Source organism: Eptesicus fuscus, chromosome 14 (assembly GCF_027574615.1).
Source record: "Eptesicus fuscus isolate TK198812 chromosome 14, DD_ASM_mEF_20220401, whole genome shotgun sequence".
NCBI lineage: Eukaryota > Metazoa > Chordata > Mammalia > Chiroptera > Vespertilionidae > Eptesicus > Eptesicus fuscus.
The window spans coordinates 38,105,169-38,126,968 of record NC_072486.1 but is presented as its reverse complement, the minus strand read 5'-3'; the positions used below and the strand labels follow the sequence as shown (position 1 = coordinate 38,126,968).

Here is a 21,800-nt window from a genome sequence, read left to right as displayed (position 1 = left end):
TCACACATACACACCTTGGCAGACCATTACTTTATGAAAACACAGTTCACATGATCTCGAAATACTCCACAAGTACATAATTAAAGGCTATTTTACCCAGTTAGGTTTGTTCTTTTTCAATATATTACAGAGGAGCGATAGTAAGGTATCCTCACCAAATACAAATCAAGTAGAAAGTCACGGGGTCATTGGTAAGAATAGAAACATATTGTGTAGAGTTTGAATACTAGACTACAGCTATCAGATAAGTATGAGATACCATCATGGTCATAAAATGGAAGGAAAGGCAAAAATGTTTATGCTTAACCTTTGTCTCTTTCTTGTTCCTAGAAATTATTTACTAATAAAATACAGAAACCAGAACTAGTTGTTTAGCACTGTTCTGTGCATCCAAACTGCTCTAAACTGAGAGGATTTCCAGTTCCAAAAGGGGACTAAAATAGCTTATACCAACCATTATGGGGTCATGAATAAGGTAAACTGAAAAATTATCACCATAGTATAGAGGAATACTTAATACTGTAGTTCTTTACCTATTGCCACAGAAAGTCTATAATAAGCTACTTAGGGATAGAGGTAGATTGAAAAAATACGTAAACCAGTCAGAGAAAGACAAATACCATATAATCTCAATTATATGTGGAATCTAATGAACAAAATAAACTGACAAGCAAAATAGAAACAGAGGCATGGATACATGGAACAAACTGACAGCTGTCAGACGGGAAGCGGGAAGGGAAGACTAGATGAAAGAAGATGAAGGGATTAGTCAAAGAACATATATGCATGACACATAGACACATACAATAGTGTGGTGAGAGGAAAGTGGGGGGTGGGGGAGTAGGGGTAGGGGAGCAGGGCCTGGGTGGAGGTGGGCAAAGGGGAGTTGTAAATGGGGACATTTATAATAGTGTCAACGACAAAAATAAAGTAAAAAAATACATTTCATATAACAACAATTTTATATAAAATTAAGATGGAAAGTTTGAGGAATTGGGAAAATATTTAGCACCAAGGAAAAACTCATATGTGTCAGGAAAACAAGTTCAAAACCAGTCGAACTTTTACCTTTAAGACTATGGCGTATGTTTTTGTTTGTTTTATTGGCTTATGGTTTCATTGATGCTGCTTATACGAAATATTTTAAAAAATCACCCACAGGAACCATTGCCATTAGTGTAATCTAATATTTGGTGAGGACATACTGAAAGTATACAAAAATAGATGTACTTATTTGGGGTTTTTGGAAGGGGGTTAGTAATATAGTTATTTTATTTTCATTTATTTATTTTCTTTTTTATTGAATTCATTGAGGTGACATTGGTTAATAAAATTGTACAGGTTTCAGGTGTACAATTCTATAAAACATCATCTGTATATTATATTGTATGTTCACCACCCCAAGTCAAGTCTCCTTCTGTCACCATTTACCCCCTTCACCCTCTTCTACCTACTCCCTCCCTTTCCCTTTGATAATCACCATACTGTTGTCTGTGTCTAAGAGGTTTTTTTTTCCCTTAATCTCTTCACCTTTTCCACCCAGCCCCCAATTCCCCTCCCCTCTGACAGCTGTCAGTCTTTTCTCCATGAGTCTGTTTCCATTTTGTTTGTTAGTTTATTTTGTTCATTAGATTCCACATATGAGTGAAATCATATGTTGCTTGGCTTTCTCTAACTGGCTTGTTTCACTTAGCATAATGCTCTCCAGGTCCATCCATGCTGTAGCAAAGGGTAAGATTTCCTTCTTTTTTTTTTTTTTAATGGCTGAGTGGTATTCATTGTGTAAATGTACCACAGCTTTTTTATCTACTCATTTACTGATGGGCACTTAGACTACTTCTAAATATTGGCTATTATAAATAACACTGCAAAGAACATTTGAGATTTTCTGGAAGTAATGTAGTTATTTTATTTTTTATTTTTTATATATACACATGTTTATTTTAAAAAGGAGTGACTACATAAAGAAAAAAAGCAAACAAATAATTATTGCTAACATTGAATTTACTTCCTTTTCTTTTTTTTCCCCTAAGAAACTTATATTACATGATATTCTACTGTAATGATATATTGTAATTTATCCAACATATTGGTAAAAATTTAACATATATCCTCTTTTTCTCTAGAAACAACATTGTAGCAAACATGCATAAGTATATATGTCCTATCCTTTTCTTAAGGTAAATTTGTAATGTAGTTATTGTAATCAACACTTTGAGTAGGTCCCACTTGGCACCTACCCTGCAGAAATGACATTTCTTTTGTGAGTTGCACAATTTAGCTTTGCTTTGTACCTCAGCAAGTTGTCCACTCACCTGAGAGTGTGCATGATGAGAACAGAATTATTTAAAATACTATTTGAATAAGATACTTACCTATGCAAATGTATGAATTACACACAAAAAAGATCGGGGTGACAGCTGTTGGTGTGTATCAGTGCCTTTCTAGAAGTAGTTTGCTTGGTGGTTTAGATGTCACACTGTTTTAAGTTATAGCACAGTCACTTATTTTCATTGTCTATGTGACATCCGTATGAAATATCCATTATGAGCTCTATTTCCAATGAGATGTGTCACAAGATATAGCAAAAGGGGTGAAATGTAAGTCTCCCCAAATGTGACAGAAATACTTTAGAAATAGAAACAGTTAAAATTTGTAATAGCTGTCACCCAAGCCTGCACTCTAGCGCTCAAACTTCCTTCTATACCGGTGCCCTATGTCAGGCTGTTAGTTGAGCTGCACATTGAAGAATTCTTTAATTAAAAAATACTATGCTAAATTTTTTATCAGTGTTGCTAACTTTTAAGTGAATGATATACTGGCTAGGGCAAAATTTATGTTGCTCTGAATTTATAAAATACGTATTTTAAGAAAAAATAGCATCTTCAAAATTGCTTTACTTATGAAAGAATGTCATTAGTTTAACTCTACATAGCTATTAATTCAATTACTAAAGAGACTAGAGATGATAAAACCAGATTGCTAGTGGTAAATTCTAGCAGAATTTTATGGTATGAACAAGTTTCAGAACCAAAAATCACTGTCCACATGGTAGGGGATCTTATGGTGGGATAGGACCCCATGTGGGCTTTTCAAGAATTTCTTCCAGCCAAGGTTCAAAGTCTGTGAAAGAAGTCAATTTCCAATGCTCTTCCACAGACCTCACTATTTAAAATGCCATCAAACATCAATTGCTCTTGCTGAGGTAACTCAACTCTGCTATTTATACTTAGTTTTGGAATATATTTCATAAAGGCTCTTTTGTTGTTTTCAACAAATGCTTCTCCTTGAACAGTGTTTTGCTTGTGTTTATATAACAACTAGTGACCTGGGGCACGGATTCGTGCACATTGAAAGGAAATTAATTAGAAGGTGGCTGGTGGGACGGGACTGGGCAAGACCGCCAGACACACCCTGGAGCCAACCTCCCTCGGTCCCTCCCTGGCTGGCTGCACCTGGGGCAGCAACGTGGCAGAGTGAGCGGGGTCCCTCTGGCAGGTGGAGTCCCTCGGTCTGGCCTGTGGGGATCGACCAAAACCAGCTCTCCAACATCCTCCTAGGAGTCCGCTGTCATACAGGGTGTGGAATGCAAATGCAAGTGTGCAGTAAACCAGATTCGGGCCAACAGTGCCCAGCAACAACATAACCCATGGCCAAAGGTGTAATTGCGGGGCCCCGCGAGGAATCGGACTCCCTCCTCTCTGGTTTCAGGGTGCATCACCTGAGAACCGCCACTGCCAAGTCACTGCAGCTCAGCAGCGCCTGCATTGAGCATCTGCCCCCTGGTGGTCAGGGCGCATCATAGCGACCAGTCAGATGGGCAGAGGGACACTTAGCATATTAGCCTTTTGTATATATAGATTATTTTGTGTTTCCTGAGCAAAACCGAAAAGGATGTGAAGGGACAGAGAAATGGGTAGAGGTGTGTAGGGTGTCAGCTGGGAGCCAAGAGTAAATAAGATAGGACAAAATACTCACTCTAACTCATAAAATAAAACTTTGCAAGTAGATTGTCATTTTATTTGACCCCACTTTAACATGGGAACTGGCTCAGTTTGACATGTAGGTGGGCACTTCTTGTACAAATGAACTGATAGGAAATTCATACTGTGCACTTGGCATACAAGCTGTCTGGTAGACGCCTCCAGCCTAGAAAAAGGCAGTTTCCCCCCTGATACCACAATCATCTTTAAATGCAGCTAGAAAAAATGGAGCTGGTATCTGTAAGATTGTTGAATCTCCTCATTCATATGCAAATTAGCTACTCACTAACAATCAGAGTTAAGCCAGGAATCCTGAGTGGCAGGAGTGGGCACTTCCCAGGGTTTTAATATTATTGAAGCAGAAACAGCTAAGAGCTCTGGGCAAAATTTTCAGTGATTTATAAAAAATTGGGTCAGATCAATCTATTAATCCTAGAATTAGAAAATACATTATTCTGTAGTCAGGCAAAAATATATCCAAAAACCATTGTGAGCTAGTAGCAGATGGGGACCAAATAGTGGCCTCCCATTGAGCTATCACATACCTCCATGATTTACCCACCCCAAGGCTGGAAGCAAGAGCCCATCTCCAGTCCAGTCTGACTCTGCAGAGGTTAAGATGGCATTGTGGCTGGGAGATAAATTAACAGTGGCAGAACCTAGAGTCTGAATCTGGCTCAGCAACTGCTGGAGCGCTCAGATCCCTCCTCCTGAGTCTGAAATGAGTCCTGGGGAGAGCCAGTGCAATCCATCCAAACAACATCTGGTGAAAGTGAACACATCTGGGGCTTCTTACTGAGGCACCCAGGACTTACTCCTCTTCTGGATTGTCAAATTCTTACCTCGGTACGAATTGCCTTATGGGGCTTAGTCTTTCTACTTCTGTGGAATATATTAACACCCTAAACAGTTGAGGACAACATTTACTTTTCTATAAAAGCAAACAGGGGAAATCAGGATGGAACAGGGCTTTATGGAAATAACACCTGTGGCAGAGGGAAACTATTTGCTTTGCAACAGTACAAGTGATGAACCTAGAGTTCTGGGACTCAAAAACTGGGTCTCACTTCATCTCCACCATCATGGGAGGCAGAAGATGGGAAGCAGATGCTCAGAAAACATTAGAATGATGGAAAAGACCTGAGAGGGTTTTATTTTCAGAGATGTTCCCATGAGCTCTTCTATTTTTCTCATTCGAAAGGGGAAAACAATGGGAACATGTCTTCATCTCTCTTTAATGGCTCAACCTAACCCAGGGCACACCCAAGTCATAGTAAGAAGATAATGTGGGGCTGGCTGAAAAAGGTAAAGGGATTGAGAAAAAAAACCCCGAAAACTCATTGACGCAAACAGCATGGTGATTACCAGAGGGAAATGAAGGAGGGGAAGGTAAATGGTGATAGAAGGAGACTTGCCCTGGGGTGGTGAACACACAATACAAAACACAGATGATTTATTATAGAATTGTACACCTGAAATCTATATAATTTTATTAAGCAATGTCACCCCAATAAAATCAATTAAAAAAAGATAACGTGGGTTTTATATGGCATCCTTTTTTTTTTTTCCTTTCTGGAAGTTCGAAGTGCCTTATTTGTATTCGTTAATAATGTGAAATGGATGAAATTAATTAGATCCTGAGTAGGAGGATATAAGGTCAAATGCGGTAAAAATGCTAACATTTATTATGCTTACAAATCCTTCAACATGTCCCCTTCTCCACCATCTTTACTCTCTGGGCCACTGCCTTTACGGACATTGGCAGCCACCTCTGACTGCTTAACCTGCATTCACTCTGACCAGCCTTCAGTCTGTTCTCTCTGGGGACTACTGAGAGATCTTGAAAAGCAAACCAAATTATTTCAGTTCTCAGCTCAAACCCCCTAAGAACATCTGAATATACTTAAGATAAAAATCTTTAGCATGCCTACAAGACCCTGTAGGGCAAGCCCCTCCCACCCTCACTGGCTTCATCTCAAACCACCCTCCTCCCCTCTGCCTCCCTACATTGGCCTCATTTCCCTCCAAGCCTGACGGCTCCCTCCTGCTAAAGGGCCTCTGTACATGCTCTTCATGCTGCCTGGAATCTCTAACGTGCTCTTCAGCGAGTTAATCCCTACTCATCTGCAACCGCTCATCATTTCTTCAGGAAAAGTTCTCTTGCTGGGCAGGACAGGACACTCGTATGTACTAATAAAACCCACTTATGACACACATACAATCTCAAAATCACAGGAAAGTCCACATGGCAATTTCTATTTCAATAAAATCTCTCTCCTGCCTATGTCTTGTCTTGTCCCCAATTCTTCCTCTCCCCACCACCCCCACCTCTCAGAATCAGAAAAGCCAGAGGAAACGTTACCTATTTTCATGTCCTTGTAGCTGCAGTGGCTGAGGAGGAGCTGGCTGGGTGACAGGGCTGTTGGGGGTGGCTGGGCTCGGCTGGGCCAGAGGACTCTGCTGGGCCAGGGGGCTGTGCTGCTGGGCCATGGGGCTCTGCTTCTCGGAGCTGGGTGCCGAGGCGGGGCTGTTGAGCTCTGAAATAGGACCAAAGCCACAGATGTGGTCAGGTTGACATTGATAAAGGGCAAGAGGTGACCGGAGGTGAGTACTCTTTGCCTCCTCAGATGACTTAAGGCTTTGGTTATTTCAGTTTCTGTTGGGCTTAAGGTGACAGCTGACCCTTATCCAGTTCCAATACCACTCCCAGAATTAGTATGCTTTTCTTAATTATAAGAGTTGCTGAACGAGGTTATGAACAGAGTCTCCTGTCATTTTGTCAGAAGAAAAGATTACAATTTAAAAACCTGTTAAAACTATGTAAAAGAATTAAAAGGAGTAAGCTCTAAAATATATACTATTTTTCTACTTAGAGAGAAAATGTTTAGCCACTATTTTTTGGTTGTAATGAGAAGTCTTACCAGTATGCCAAAGTCTGGATAAGGAACTAACCATAATAAATGTAAGAGCTTTCTACAGTCTTCGTTCCAGTTCCTTGTTAGTCTTATTGCTTAATAACCCTCTGTATTCCATGGTTCTCCAGAAAGAGTAAAAACACCCCAAAGCTAAAACAAACAACCACTGGACAAAGTAGAGAAAATTAAGTTGTTTGTTAAAACTGCTTCTTGAAATTTCTTGTAATAGCATCAAATTTTCAACTGAAATTATTCCTCTATGTTAGAATAAGAGCAGAACAGACACATTCCAGACTGGGAAAATGGAGAAGTCAGATTTTAGTGAGAAATCTTGCTTAGAGTTAATTTCCATTGACTATTTTATACATAATGGTGTCTGCACCATTGAGAGATAAAAGGGAGTTGACCTATTAGCATTTCCTTACAAACCAGTCTTCCCCTTTCTTTTTCTCACAGCCCCAAATTTTAAATTTCTTCTCCCCTTGTATCAGTTTCCCAGCCTTGTCACTATTGACATTTTGGGCCAGATAATTCTTTGCTGTGAGGCTTGTCCTAGGCTAATAGTATCCCTGCCCTCTATCCACTGGATGCCAGTAGCATCCCTACCTCAATCATGACAATCAAAAATGTCTTCAGATATTGCTAAAAGCTCTCTAGGGGGGACAAAATCACCTGAGTTGAGAACATCTGTTTAATATTTAAAGCCAGGAAGCTGCTTGATGCCTGCTTGTCATAGTCCCAAGAGGAAATCAGGTGAATGAATAAAACTGAGGGGACTAAGGTGTGTGAGTCCATCACTATGCCTCACTCTCCATGTGGGATGCCCACTCAGCAGTGAGCTCCAGGGACTGAATTCTTGACCATCAGTAATGAGTCAACAGCTATAAACTAGTCATGAACACACTATCTCCAGAAATAGTGAATTTATGGTGAAGTTTGTGGCTGTGATTCGGGATGCTCACTACTCTTCCAGCCTCAGGGGGGAGTCCTTGTACAGAGACTTGTAAAAGGCTAAGTGGGAATTTTTTTTTTTTTTTAAATTTCTTTATTGATTAAGGTGTCACATATTTGTCCTCATCCCCCCATTCCCATCCCACCCCTCTCCCCACGCATGCCCCAATCCCCTGTTGAACTTAACCGTTGGATAGGCTTATATGCATGCATACAGGTCCTTTGGTTGAACTCTCCCCCTCCCCCCACCCTCCCCCTACCCTCCCCTATCCTCCCTCTGAGGCCCGATAGTCCGATCGATGCCTCCTTGCTTCTGGTTCTGTTCTTGTTCCTCAGTCTATGTTGTTCATCATTTCCCCTAGATGAGCGAGATCATATGTCACTAGATATATACTAATAAGAACTGAATGTGAGACGGGCAATAATAGTTATGCTGACAGGCAAATGAATCAATCTGTAGCGAGCTTCCCCCTGGACCAACAGTTCTTTTGAGACCCAATTTCAATGTCCAGTAGTTCCTTATGTGTACATGTCAGCACTGACCCCTCAGCTCTGGATGGTGGACAAATGGTGGTAATGGAGGTCCGACTCCCTCTGGTTTGGTCTCGGCCGAACCCAGGGGCACGGCGTCACCCGGACTAAGGGGCACATGGCCTCACCCATACCCAAGGGGCGCATGGTCTCACCCGGGCCTGGGACCCAGCCTCACCTGGATGGATCCAGGGGCGCACGGCCTCACCCGGACCCAGGATCTGGCTTCACCCGTACCCAGGGACGCTTGGCCTCTCCCAGACCCAGGGGCACGTGGCCTCACCCGGGCTTAGTTGCACAAGGCCTCACCTGGTTCCAGGGACACATGGTCTCTCCCGGACCCAGGGACGCTTGGCCTCTCCCAGACCCAGGGCCACTTGGGCTCACCCGGGCCTAGGTGCACGAGGCCTCATCCGGATCCAGGGACGCATGGTCTCACCCGGACCCAGGGACGCTTAGCCTCTCCCAGACCCAGGGGCACGTGGCCTCACCCGGGCCTAGGTGCACGAGGCCTCATCCGGATCCAGGGACACATGGTCGCACCCGGACCCAGGGACGCTTGGCCTCTCCCAGACCCAGGGCCACTTGGGCTCACCTGGGCCTAGGTGTACGAGGCCTCACCCGGATCCAGGGACACATGGTCTCACCCGGATCCAGGGACGCTTGGCCTCTCCCAGACCCAGGGCCACTTGGGCTCACCCGGGCCTAGGTGCACGAGGCCTCACCCGGATCCAGGGACACATGGTCTCACCCGGACCCAGGGACGCTTGGCCTCTCCCAGACCCAGGGCCACTTGGGCTCACCCGGGCCTAGGTGCACGAGGCTAAGTGGGAATTTAAATTCTTATCAGATGATACATTTTCTAAATGAGCTTCACTGTTAACATGAACGCATGTTGTCTTTGTCTTCTTCAGATTTGTAACTCTATCTAATCTCTGTTGAATGGGTTCTGGCTTAATGTACCCATAAAACAGTACTCGGAGGACAACAGGGAATGATCGAACGTTCCAGTGTCATGGGATTCACACTGTTTATCCATAATGTCTCATAGCTTGATCTCCGAATGAAACTGGTACTGAGTAAACAGGATATGAGTTGCAACAGAATGCGAATTTTTGCCACGGTGAGAATAACTCTCAACTTCCGTCCCTCTGACACCACTCTGATGGCAGTCAGGTGGCTCGGGCACTCACCCTCCTGAGGAATGATGCGAAGGGTGACACTGAGACCCGCATCCTTGATCAGCTTCACGATGTCTGCGTGAGGCATGTTGATGATAGACTGGCCGTTCACCGCCAAGATCCGGTCTCCCACCTTGAGCTTCGCACAGCGATCTGCAGGACTCCCATCAATGATGCGTCCGATTTTATGGGGCACAGCTAAAGAGATTCCCAACAGAAACAGATATCAGGGGCTGTACCAATGCAAGCTCTAGTTTTGAGTCCCAGCCCCACAGGAAACAGTGTAGATTCAGAATTCCTTCTTGTGTCAGTATATTTGCCTTTTGAAATCATAATCATGCCAGTCAAATGTGGTCCTGTGCCTACTACTGAGATCAGAGTTTTTAAATTCAAGTGCTTTGCAGTGACAGGTCAATTCCCAACACACGGACCAGGGCTTCTCCAACTTCGGGGTGTATCATACCACCCCAGGATTAAAAACATAGCTCTTTGGGCCTTAGTCTGGACTTTGTGAATCGGAATGTCCAGGCAGGAGGTAAAGATCATGAATTTTTAAATATCTCCTGCGGAGATTCCAATACATACAGAATTTTGAGAATCATAGGCATAAAACACTCTGCCTGCGGAGCTCACACTCTAGAGTCAATGATACACAATTTCAGGAAGATACAATAAGTGCCAGGGATTTAATTTTTATCCTTTTCTATTTTGCAGAGAGGAGAAAACAGGAAAGGCCGTGTTTCTATTGTGAAAGGTTACAGATAGCATACGATAAATACATATATTTAAATATGGGCTGTGGCAGGCTGGTGAAGAAGTTATGACCAACTCCTCATTCAAACTATTAATCTTCAGTTTAAAGGTTGATGCCGTTTTGAAATCTTACCTCTCTCTTCTTTCTGACTTGATTTATTAAGTGGGGCTGAGATCTTGCTGACACCTGATACACAATGTATTTCATCAAATCTAAGATGCCATCGATGGCATGACACACCTTTATTTTATATGCAAGAAAGAAAAAAGAGCCAACTCCGCCAACTAAACAATGAACACTCCATTGACCCTAAGATGCTCTCTAATTTTTAAGATACTAACCTATTAAAATGGGTATTGTACGAGTGTATGATTTTTCTAGCAGGGGGACTTTTGTTCATGTCAATGTTAGGGTAGCTAGCTGGGGTCAGATAGCAATGGTACACAGCGTGCCTATAACCTCCCTCAAGGAGCTTACAGTCTAGAAACCTGTTCCCTTTCCTTTCTTCTTTCAAGACAGGGAGCCCCAGCCAGGATATCACAGGTCAAGGACTCTGTTGTGTTGCTCCCCCCATGGAAGTCAGGTATTGATTTAATCTGCATAAAGAGGCAAAGAGACACTACCCCATTCATTATGCTCCGGGATGTCTATTCCTTGAATTCTCAATCTTGCGTATGTGTTACGGTGAAAGGCAGAACATCAGCTAATAACCATGGTAAGGAAGGACAATCAGTGAGTTAATGAACCAGTACCTTGGTTGTATTTCTACTGTGAAAGGTTACAGATATAGCACACGGCAACGTTGGCTGAACCTGTGTCTCTGAAGTGAAACTCAGTATGTTGGAGGCTCAACCACATTTTTATTTACCACAAGCACCAGTGGTTTTAGTTCAGAACACCTTACGTAAAGCATATTCATGATCATCTTAGAATCTATTTAATTCTAGGAGAAATGTAATAAGAACTCATTCATTTACTTATTTTTTTCAATGACATAGGTATTGCAAGTTGTTTCATCTTCAACCATAATTAGAATGAACTTTCATTCCTGTTTTTGCCCCCTTTCATATTTAACTAGAGGCCCAGTGCATGATTGAATCATGCACGTGTAGGGTCCCCTACGCGCTGTCGCTTTCGGTCGCGGTGGAGCTGGGTGCCTGTCCGCTGGTGCACCAGGCCTTTCAGAAGCTTCCGGCTCGGCAGAGGCTTCTGAAAGTCCTGGTGCCGGAGCAGACAGGCACCCAGCTCCCCCACTTTTGATGGTCCGCGGCCGCTGAGGGGGGCTACCCTGCTGTTGAGAGGGGGGGTTGCTGCTGAGGGGGGCTGCCGCTGAGGGGGGCTGCCGCGGACACCTGGCTACCCTGCTGTTGAGAGGCACAGCTGGGTGTCCACCGCAGGCCCCCTCAGCGGCCGTGGATCTGGCCGTTGAGAGGCACAGGGGGTGGGAGTTCCGCCCCCTGCGCCTCTCAACAGCAGGGTAGCCCCCCTCAGTGGCAGTGGGTCCGTGCCTCTCAATGGCCAGATAGGCCACCCCAAGTCCCAGCCCCCCAGCCTCCCGCCGCCCAATCATGGGCATAGCGGAGTGATGGTAATTTACATGTTACTCTATTATTAGATAGGATAGTGTCCTGGGACAATCAATAAATGATCTGGTTTCCCCGACTATAATGTGCATGTTGTTATGTGTCCAGTGACCTTTGCAAAGTTTCCTGACTTCCCCGAGTTTCTGTTTTTCAACACTGAAATTGCAATAATATTATTGACCTCACAGGTTGATTCTGAGAATTAAATAAATTATCATATGTAAAGTGACTAGAACAGTGCCTGGCACGTAAGACTTGACTTATCAGTATTAAGTTTTCTTTCATTCTTTTTATAGCTATTATTTTAAAAAAATACATTTTATTGAGTTTTTTACAGAGAGGAAGGGAGCGGGATAGAGAGTTAGAAACATTGATGAGAGGGAAACATCGATCAGCTGCCTCCTGCAACACCCCCTACTGGGGATGTGCCGGCAACCAAGGTACATCCCCTTCACCGGAATCGAACCTGGGACCCTTCAGTCCGCAGGCCGACGCTCTATCCACTGAGCCAAACCAGTCAGGGCACTATTATCTTTTTTATGTTTCTGATATCACTACTGATGTGTCTTGTGCTTGTGTGTAGGCACCAGCTTGAACTCCTTCTACACGGGATAAACCTGTGATACTGTTAAAACCAAAGCAACACTTGCTTAATACAGAGCAATAGCTCCTAAGAATCAACCAGGAAAATTGCTTCATATGGGAAATAGAGATATGTTTTGTGGATTATATAGACACTAGATGAGGCCAAGACTCCTGTTTGTTTTCCTCTGGTTTCACAAAAAAAAAAAAAAAGAAAAGAAAAGAAAAAGAAAAAAGATGTTGCAGGTTTCTGTAGGAAACACCAACTTGTAAGTTAACGTTTGTTACTCAAAGGGAAATCAGCAAAATACAGATCTCTTCATTATGCACATTGAGCCCTACACACACACATACCCTCCCTCCCCCACCACCCTCACCAGAGCGAATGCATGTTAATCCTTAACAAATCATGTGAAATACCTGATAGCATTATCATTGCAAGTTTACAGTGGAAACAAAACAGAGGCATAAAGTGATTAGCAATGTGCCCCAACCGTATAGGCCAACAGGACTAGGACTCCCCGGCCGTCAGATTCCATCGCCTTTGCTCGTAACGGAAGTCCTGCACTGCCTCTCGATGGTCTTCTCCCTCCACTAGAGCACGTGCTTCCTGAGCACCTGGTGCTTTTACTTGGTGACTGCACCTCGCCTCTGAGCAGAGAATCACAGACACTTCACCAGTGACCTTGATCCAGGGGAAGTGGGAGGCAGGGACTTGGCTTGATGCAGGTGTTTGCCGCAGCTGTCTTCTGACAGGCAGGTGTGAGGAGGTGAAGCGGGGAGTGGAGGGGAGAGGAGGGGGGAGAAGTGGAGAGGAGGGAAGGGGAGGGGAGGGTAAGGGAGAGGAGAGGAAGGGCCAGGAAAACTGGGCAGCTCCTCAGAGCCCTTTTAGTTAGGACTTTATACCACTGTGTCATTTCTTTATTTGAAGTCATTTCTTTGGTCTCACATTTGAAATAAAAATACAGTTTAAAGCACATACAAATGGTATTTGGGTGATTTGCTGTTTTGAATTATTCATGCCTCTGCTCCCCTCCATTACTGTAGATCACTTAGAATCTACTGCACATAAAACCCCCAATGTTTCAAAACAAAGCTCTCACACACAATCACAAAATCACACCATTTTATGCGCTCAACAACAATAAAAACAAAAATAGGTTATCATTTGTTAATTTCCAGGCATTGTGCTAAGCACTTATTTTAAATCCTTAGAGCAATGTGTGAAGTAGCTGTAAAAGAGTAATAATCATGCTTATTTTATTGTTAAGAAAACAAATAGGTATCAAAGCCAGGATTCAAACTTTGAAGTTACTCTCTTCTTTTTTGGATATGTGGCAGGTTGAAGGCAATTTGAATTAAGAAGAGTGAGGAAATTACTTGTGAGCCTTAGCTTAGAAAAGCATGCTGCTTGAGGTTTTCAGAGAGTTAATTGTAAACAGACTTATTTGCTTACGATGATCACTCTTAGTTTCAAGGCCATTTAGATTTTATTAGGGTAGGTAGAATAAAAAACCAAGAAAAAGAATGATAACGGAAATAAATTCCCTGGTACTCACATAGAATGATTGAGTGCTTACATAAAATCTGAGTGAGTACACAATTTAAAAGTGTATGTCCACAATTGGAAGTACCCAATATAGTTTTTTTTAAAATGTATTTTTATTGATTTCAGAGAGGAATGGGGGGAGAGAGAGAGAGAGAGAGAAAAAGAGAGAGAGAGAGAGAGAGAGAGAGAGAGAGAGAGAGAGAGAGAGAGAGAGAGAGAAACACATCAATGATGAGAGAAAATCATTGATTGGCTGCATCCTGCATGCCCCCTATTGGGGATCGAGCCCACAACCCGGGCATGTGCCCTTGACTGGAATCGAACTTGGGACCCTTCAGTCCACGGCCGACGTTTTATCCCTGAGCCAAACAAGCCAGAGCCCCAATATAGTTTTAATAAAATTGTTTTCTATTGGCGTTTACTTGAATAAAAACCGTACTTGGAATGCTTGGCAGCTGAAGACAGCCTCACTTTTCTTTTACCAGCATTTTCCTTACACATGTTAGCACATCGAATGCTGATGTACAACAAATCATTGACAAGGGGTGTGCTCAGAGAGGATTCTCTCTGAAAACAAGATGCTGTTCCATTTGCTCAGTTATAAGGTTGAGAGAGCTTGCGACCTAAGTGCTTTCTGTGCATTGCTAATGGAATTACAGAGCATGGAAGAGGCCCTGACCTTGGTTTCTATTCTTGGGATGAATGGTGCCCATTAATTCTCTGAGAATTGATGACTAAGGTAACTGCCCCAGTGCAGTCCATTTAGACAGCAGGCCTTCCAGACATCATCTATCAGGTAGCAACATAAATCAAGTCTTTGGATCAGGCTTCTTGACACAGTGTGCTTAGGATACACAGATATTTGGGAAGAGTTGCAATATGTCAGACAGCTTTAGACATACTGACATTTTGGAAGGAGACAATGTCTCACTGGTTAGAAATTTCCCTTTAATTGCAAATCACATAAGTTATGGAAAAAGAAAACCATATTTTTCATTCTTTATTTCTTTCTGGGTAAAACACTACTGCACATTTATACTGGAGTGTGTTTTATATTTTCCTGTAGATCAATCGACTCTTTTGGTAATGCTCAATATAGCACCTGTTTTAGTAGGACTATCAGAGACACTCAGTTGGACTGGATGCTCTCTAAGTTTGTACTAAAGGCCCGGATTCTTTGGGTCTCTGGCCGCACCATTACAGGAAACAAGGATCCCCCCTTTTTGCTGCTGGGTTCTCTTCTGGGAGCTTAATGTGGTCTATTTAGGCTACTGGTTAACCAAAGAGTTACTGTGGAGTTCTGTGTTGGGTCAGTTTCCATAAAGAAGATGGATGGTCGCCCAAAGGATTGTTCTTGCCTTTTCCTGAAATTTTTAGCTAAAAATTTTCCTGAAATTTTTAGCTATATTTGAGGGAAAGAGTAGTTGATGCCCCATGTTTTTTTCATTTCCTTGTTGTTTCATATATATATATGAATATATATATATATGAATATATATATGAATATATATATATATATATATTTCATTTCAGAGAAGGAAAAACCTGTGACTCATGTTTACATTTAATCATCTCCTTGATACTAGATCTCACACAGTGGAGTTGTATGTGGAGGAAAGCATTAGGCAGGGAAAGTGGATTCTGCATCAATCATGTCAAACTTACAAATGCGAAGTTTCTAAAATGAGAGTGATAAAAATAAACACTTCAAAGGCAATCAATAGCATAAACTCTCATTAGCTCACAATTTCATTAATTTGTGAAGGTTAAACAACATGCCATTAGCTCCAAAAGGCAAAGGAAGTTAGTTTGGGTTTTGATTCTGTGACCTGATATGAAAAGGGTTTTTTTTTAATTGGATGATTCCACATGGTTTTCTTAAAATAATCTGTGAAAATTATTTACTGTCTTGTTTTAAAATTATGCATTGGGCAGGAGGATCATTTACTCCATCAACAACACATTTTTGCAAAGCAGCTTCAGGGTAATGGGCACAATATGAGGCCCTTTCTTTACTCATCAATAAAACAACACATGGTATTAGCCTTCAAGAAACTCACAGTCTAGTTGAGGAGGCCAGGAATAATAAAATAAAAATACTTCACACACAAATGGCGAATCTGTGATAAAGAACTTCTTCTGTGTAAGAAGAAAGGAGATTACTGCAGACTCAGAGGTGGTAAGAAGAAGAAGGTCATTCTGGGGAGGAGGGAGCATAGTGTCCATAGGCTGAGTAGCAGCTCACTTAGAGAAGAACTCATGGCAGTAAGGAGGGTTCTATCAAGTCCCTAGAGGAAGAAACGAGGAGAGGATGCTTTGTAGGTGGGGTCCCTCCTGCCCTCACAATGACAGCTTTCTTATCTGCAATTCCTGATAAAATGCCTTTCCAGCTCATCTATGGACACCAATCATCCAGGAACAACAGAACAGTGATTGTCACAAAGTGTTCCTATCTCGTCCATCCCTGGCGAAGAATCCTGTTTTTCTGTCTTCAGAAACCCGAGCCAATTTTTTAATCTGGCTTATTTTCCATCCTTCCTTCCTAGAAGTCGTGAATGAATATGTTCTATGGTGACAAACCCATTCAGCTTGATGTCACTTCCTGGAATGTGACACAGTAGCCTTCAAAAGAGGATTTCTTGGTCATCAGGGGGCGAAGGTGTGGAAAAGGAAACCGGTGTTTGGTATTTTTTTAAACAAATGTGGTAAAATTAAGGAAAAGCAGACAGCATGACTGTTTTCCTCTAGAAGTCTGTGAAATTTAGCTTTCTAAAAATGAACTATCTTCTCTGAGGTTCATAGCCAAATGAGTTGCAAGACCCAAAATCGAGCAGCTGGTGTTTTAAGGACTGCATATTCCAAAAGCGCACTTTCCCCCCAGCACCCATGAGTCATTCTTTTGTGGTTGAACAGTTTCGTTACCCTGCATTTGATAACAGGCAGATGGTCAGAGGGAAGAATGGGAAGAGGGACCCATCATTAGCAATTTGGGAGCCCAGCTGAACTCATGTTTCCAAGGGCAGAAAGCACCATACAGAAAGTATTAACTATGTGACTGGAGAGAGAGAAACACTCCTCAGCCATATCTGATCCTGCATGCTTTTATTTTGCTGAGAGTAAATTGGTAATAGAAAGAAATCTCATTGCATTGGGAATGGTCATTAGCTATCACTCGCTGTTCTACTCTCCTGGAACCCGGGTCTGGGTTAAGAGGCTTCTGTTGTTCGGGAAGATTTAGTGGGCTTGTTTGTAGACACAGGGCCAGTTTCAGGGGGTGTGACCTGAGCAGGCACACAGGTCCATGCTCTCCAAAGGGCCTTGTGTTTGGCTTAATGGTCTGCTGTCACCGTCTTGACATTCTCAATAGTTTTTGAACAAGGGCCTTGCATTTTCATTTTGCACCAGGCCCTGAAAATTATGTAATTCATCTTATGTAGATAGATCCATAATCTATTTGCTCCTTGCGTCACCCCATTGTTTTTAGTGTCTGCAGTGGAAGGTGTAGATGAGAATATGTATGGTAAAGCTTCTATGAAAAATCATTACCAACGGTGGTAGAGACAGAGCAAAACAATTCCTTTGTGGCTGCATTTCTCATTCCCATACACATCACTAGAGGAGGTACTCCAAATAATTTCTGCTAAGTATATTCTCTCTCTCTCTTAATCGACAATTTACACATCATGCCACAAATTCATAGGGAATGGGTTTCGCAGATCAGGCTCCTTTCCATTGGTTTTCACAAAGTGTGCTTCTCTGGGTGAAGCGGGCGGCGCTCCAGTTGAATCCAGGTATCTTTCTTTTAGGCTGCTTCCTTCTCTTTCTGATAATTTTCCATCACATGTTTCAAGAAGCTATTCTTGGCTATTAGAGTGCTTAATATACTCAATACGTACATCAATTCTCCTGGCAAGAATCTTGCCCCTAACTTGTTTGTTCACAACAGTGCCCACTGCATGCTGGGTGACAATGCAGATTCCTCCAGTTTTGCTATGGGGACATTTGTGGGGCATTCCTTTTTGAACAGGGCCCATTCCCTTGAGGTCCACAATATCACCTTTCTTGTAGATTCACATGTATGTGGCCAAAGGAACAGCTCCATGTTTTCTAAAAGGCCTAGGGAACATACAGCGGGGGCCTCTCTTTCCTTTTGGGTTAGTCATTTTTGCGCATTGCTGGAAGATGGTGGCTTGGCTGAATGAAAATTAAAGATCCTTGATTCCTCCCGTTTGGATTCAGGAGGCCTAAAAATTACCTTAATTCTCTCATTCTGTTGTGAAAATTATTCTTATATAACAAGTCACTTATTTTTGAGTCATGCACAAAGCTAATGTTCTTTTTTCTCTCCTTACATAGACTTTAATATATACAACCACATTTCAAGGAATTTGTGTATTCTTTTGATATGATAATTCCTTCATAATCTGACAAAAGTCTAGATATTAGAGGGGAAGGAACCAAAGAAACTTCAGAATAGACATGATCCTCAAATCTGAAGTTAGCCAGAAGGGAATGGGTGTGGGTATGGAAAGCTGGAGAGAGAGAATGGAAAGACAGTTTCTAGACACTTAGATTCTGGATACAAAAGCCTTTATCTTCTGTAGAAATACGTCTCATTTTATTGTATATCCAAGAAGTCACCTTTTACCTTGCTAATTTATAGGTAGCTGGGACATTCTGTTCTTTTTAATTTGTTTTGGTCTGAAAGTTGCTATAGAAAGTCTGGTCCCATTAAGTCAAATATCAACCCTACTCAATATTTTTTGTATTTCTCCCAAAGGCCCTGAAAATGATACACATTTCTATCACTCAGTAAAATCAGCAACCCAGGATTCTTCAGTCATGGAGTAGAAGATGAAATTATGTGTTGCTCAACTTGAATAATTTTAATGAGTAAAATTGTACAGCTTTTAGCAAGCTTTGCATACAAATAGCCAAGTAGCAAGCTGATTCAGTAATAATGGGATAATTAGAGTTATTAATATTAATATATAATAAAGGGCATCTTCTCTGCAGAGCAGAAAAACAAGCTGTCTTACTTCTTTTTACAGTGACAGCATATATATGTATATGCTAATGTATATGACAAAGTTATATACATGTATATACTACTAGAGGCCCAGTGCACAAAATTCGTGCATGGGGGGGGGGTGTCCCTCAGCCCAGCCTGCACCCTCTCCAATCTGGAACCCCTTGAGGGATGTCCAACTGCCCGTTTAGGCTTGATCCCTAAACGGGCAGTCGGACACTCCTCTCACAATCCAGGACTGCTGGCTCCCAACTGCTCGCCTGCCTGCCTTCCTGATTGCCCCTAACCACTTCTGCCTGCCAGCCTGATCACCCCCTAACCACTCCCCTGCCAGCCTGATTGATGCCTAACTGCTCCCCTGCCAGCCTGATCGCCCCCAACTGCCCTTCCCTGCAGGCCTGGTCACCCCTAACTGCCCTCCCCTGCAGACTTAATTGCCCCCAACTGCCCTCCCTTGCAGGCCTGGTCCCTCCCAACTGCCCTCCTCTGCTGGCCTGATTGCCCACAACTGCCCTCCCCTGAAGGCCATCTTGTGTCCACATGGGGGCAGCCATCTTGTGTGTTGGAGTGATGATCAATTTGCATGTTACTTTTTTATTAGATAGGATAGTATATTTATACCAGAGGTCCAGTGAACAAAATTCATGCATAGGAGGGGGGCGGTCACTCAGCCCAGCCTGCACCCTCTCACAATCTGGGACCCCTCAGGGGATGTCTGACTTCCAGTCCCCATGGGATAGGGCTTAAACCAGCAGTCAGACATCCCTCTCCCAATCCAGGACTGCTGCCTCCTAACCGCTCTCCTGCCTGCCTGCCTGATCACCCATAACCACTCTGCCTGCCTGCCTGAACGCCCCTAACTGCTCTACCTGCCTTCCTGAATGCCCCTAACCACCTGTGCCTCGGCCCTCGCCACCACAGCTTCGTCTGGAACGAGGTCCTGAAGGTCATTCTGCTGTTCAGTCTAATTGGCATATTATGCTTTTATTATTATAGATATATAAAAACACTGATGTGGACCTATTATTTCTAAATTAATGAAAATAAAAACTGCATTCTAAATCTTAAAAGGAAACCAAATATTAACATATTCTTAGAAATGTGCATTAAAAAATTTAAAATAAAAGACCAAGAGAAAAACAAAAAACAAAAACTTCAAAGTGAATCCCAACATTTTTGAGTGAGGTTTGATCTGGAAGACAAATAGGCCTTTGTTGTGGTACACTTCTCGACAACGAGATTAAGTGAAAGTTTTGGAGAGGGACTTAAAACAACAACAAGCAATCCTGTGTTTGAGGTGTGGTATTACACTCCCATTCCAAACATGCAAATCTACCTTTTAAAGGGTTAGTTGCTCACTTTTATAATGACAAATTCAGTTCCTGAAGAAGAGGTTTGTTTCATTAATAATTTATTATAGAGGGCTTGTCAAATTATTACTGGAAAGTACTGGATTATTCTACAAAACTGTGTAAAAACCTCAAAGTTCATATCATGATGTAAAAGGGGCAATGTACAAAGAATAATAGTACTATCTTCTAGTGATTGGAAATTTCTTGTGAATAAAACAATTTAATTAAAATAATATATGCACAAATTAAAAAAAAGACAATCAAAATGCTTATAATGAAAAACCTTAGTTTTCTAATTCTCACCACCCTCTCCAATTCTGTGACCAAAGGCTAACATCTTAAATCTTTCAGCATTTCTAATTATATTCTCAGATGGTTATTTCTCAGTTTGCCGACTGGAGTCAATATCTATGTGTCCTGCAAAAGGAGTTTCCCCTTTTCTGTCTTTAAAATGCCTTCTCCACTCATGCCCATTCCTTTCTTCTTCATTAACTACCGTTTTATTGGTGTGTAAGGATGGGAGGAGATAAGCATGTTATGGTTTTAACACCATTAAATAGAAACTAAAGTATCTTTTTGTAAATTTAAATCAGTTGCTGAAATTAATATTTTGGTGTACTAGTTAGGATTTGGAATCTTTTCGGGGAAAAATGATCAATAGTTTATGAGCTCAAACCTTAAAAGTCCTGTTGTCTCCTATAGCCTTGACAGATACACATATAAAAAAAAAAAATCAACTGATTTCAAGAGTTCAGAAAAATGTCATAAAGTGACAATTCATCAACCCCAGGTATTGGGTTAAAATGTTCAATAAAACCACATTTCTTCTTTTTCCTCTGTATCTTGCAACTGCCTGTGGAGACGTCACTCCTAGCCATGCACTTGGCCCTCAGTAACTTCTCAGCAGGCCCCATAGAAATGGTTGATAGTTAACAAGCAGGTGTTGCTGACAAGTCATGTTTCTCATCTTTATGGATGCAGTGCGTTCTATCTCTGCCATATCCTGTTTCCTTTTATAGCTTCTGAAATTGTGTTTTGTAAAAAGTCACTTGGCTAACTTCACACCATTTCCCTGTTATAATAGGTAAATGTCAAAAGCCATCAGGTGCAATATCAGCTTCCCATTGTATTCCCCTAAGTCCTCTGGTAGATAACAATTTCTTGCAATATTTTCTTAATGTAAATGAAAACAGATACTAACCCAGGCAAAGATCCCTCCCGAGCCAGCTGTCCTTTTCAATATGTTCTCCAGATGATTACATGAATATTTATTGGTTCTTCATTTTCTCACAGAAGCCAACGTTCCACTACCAGGGTATATCATGTTTTAACTTGAAATAATGCAAATTTTGCAGGACTGGATGAAACTCAATATGAATAGTCCCCCAAG

The 21,800-nt window shown here is 42.1% G+C and overlaps 1 protein-coding gene across 2 annotated transcripts in view; it reads right to left on the bottom strand.

Annotated features, from left to right (window-relative positions):
• MAGI2 (membrane associated guanylate kinase, WW and PDZ domain containing 2) overlaps positions 1-21,800 on the bottom strand; it is a 1,197,465-nt gene that overhangs the window by 106,194 nt on the left and 1,069,471 nt on the right. For both annotated transcript variants that reach the window (XM_054725983.1, XM_054725982.1), the window contains 2 exons: positions 9,574-9,759; positions 6,346-6,520 (listed from right to left, as the gene is read on the bottom strand). In XM_054725983.1, the coding sequence (XP_054581958.1) occupies positions 6,346-6,520; positions 9,574-9,759 (361 nt within the window). The remainder of the gene's footprint in view (positions 1-6,345; positions 6,521-9,573; positions 9,760-21,800) is intronic.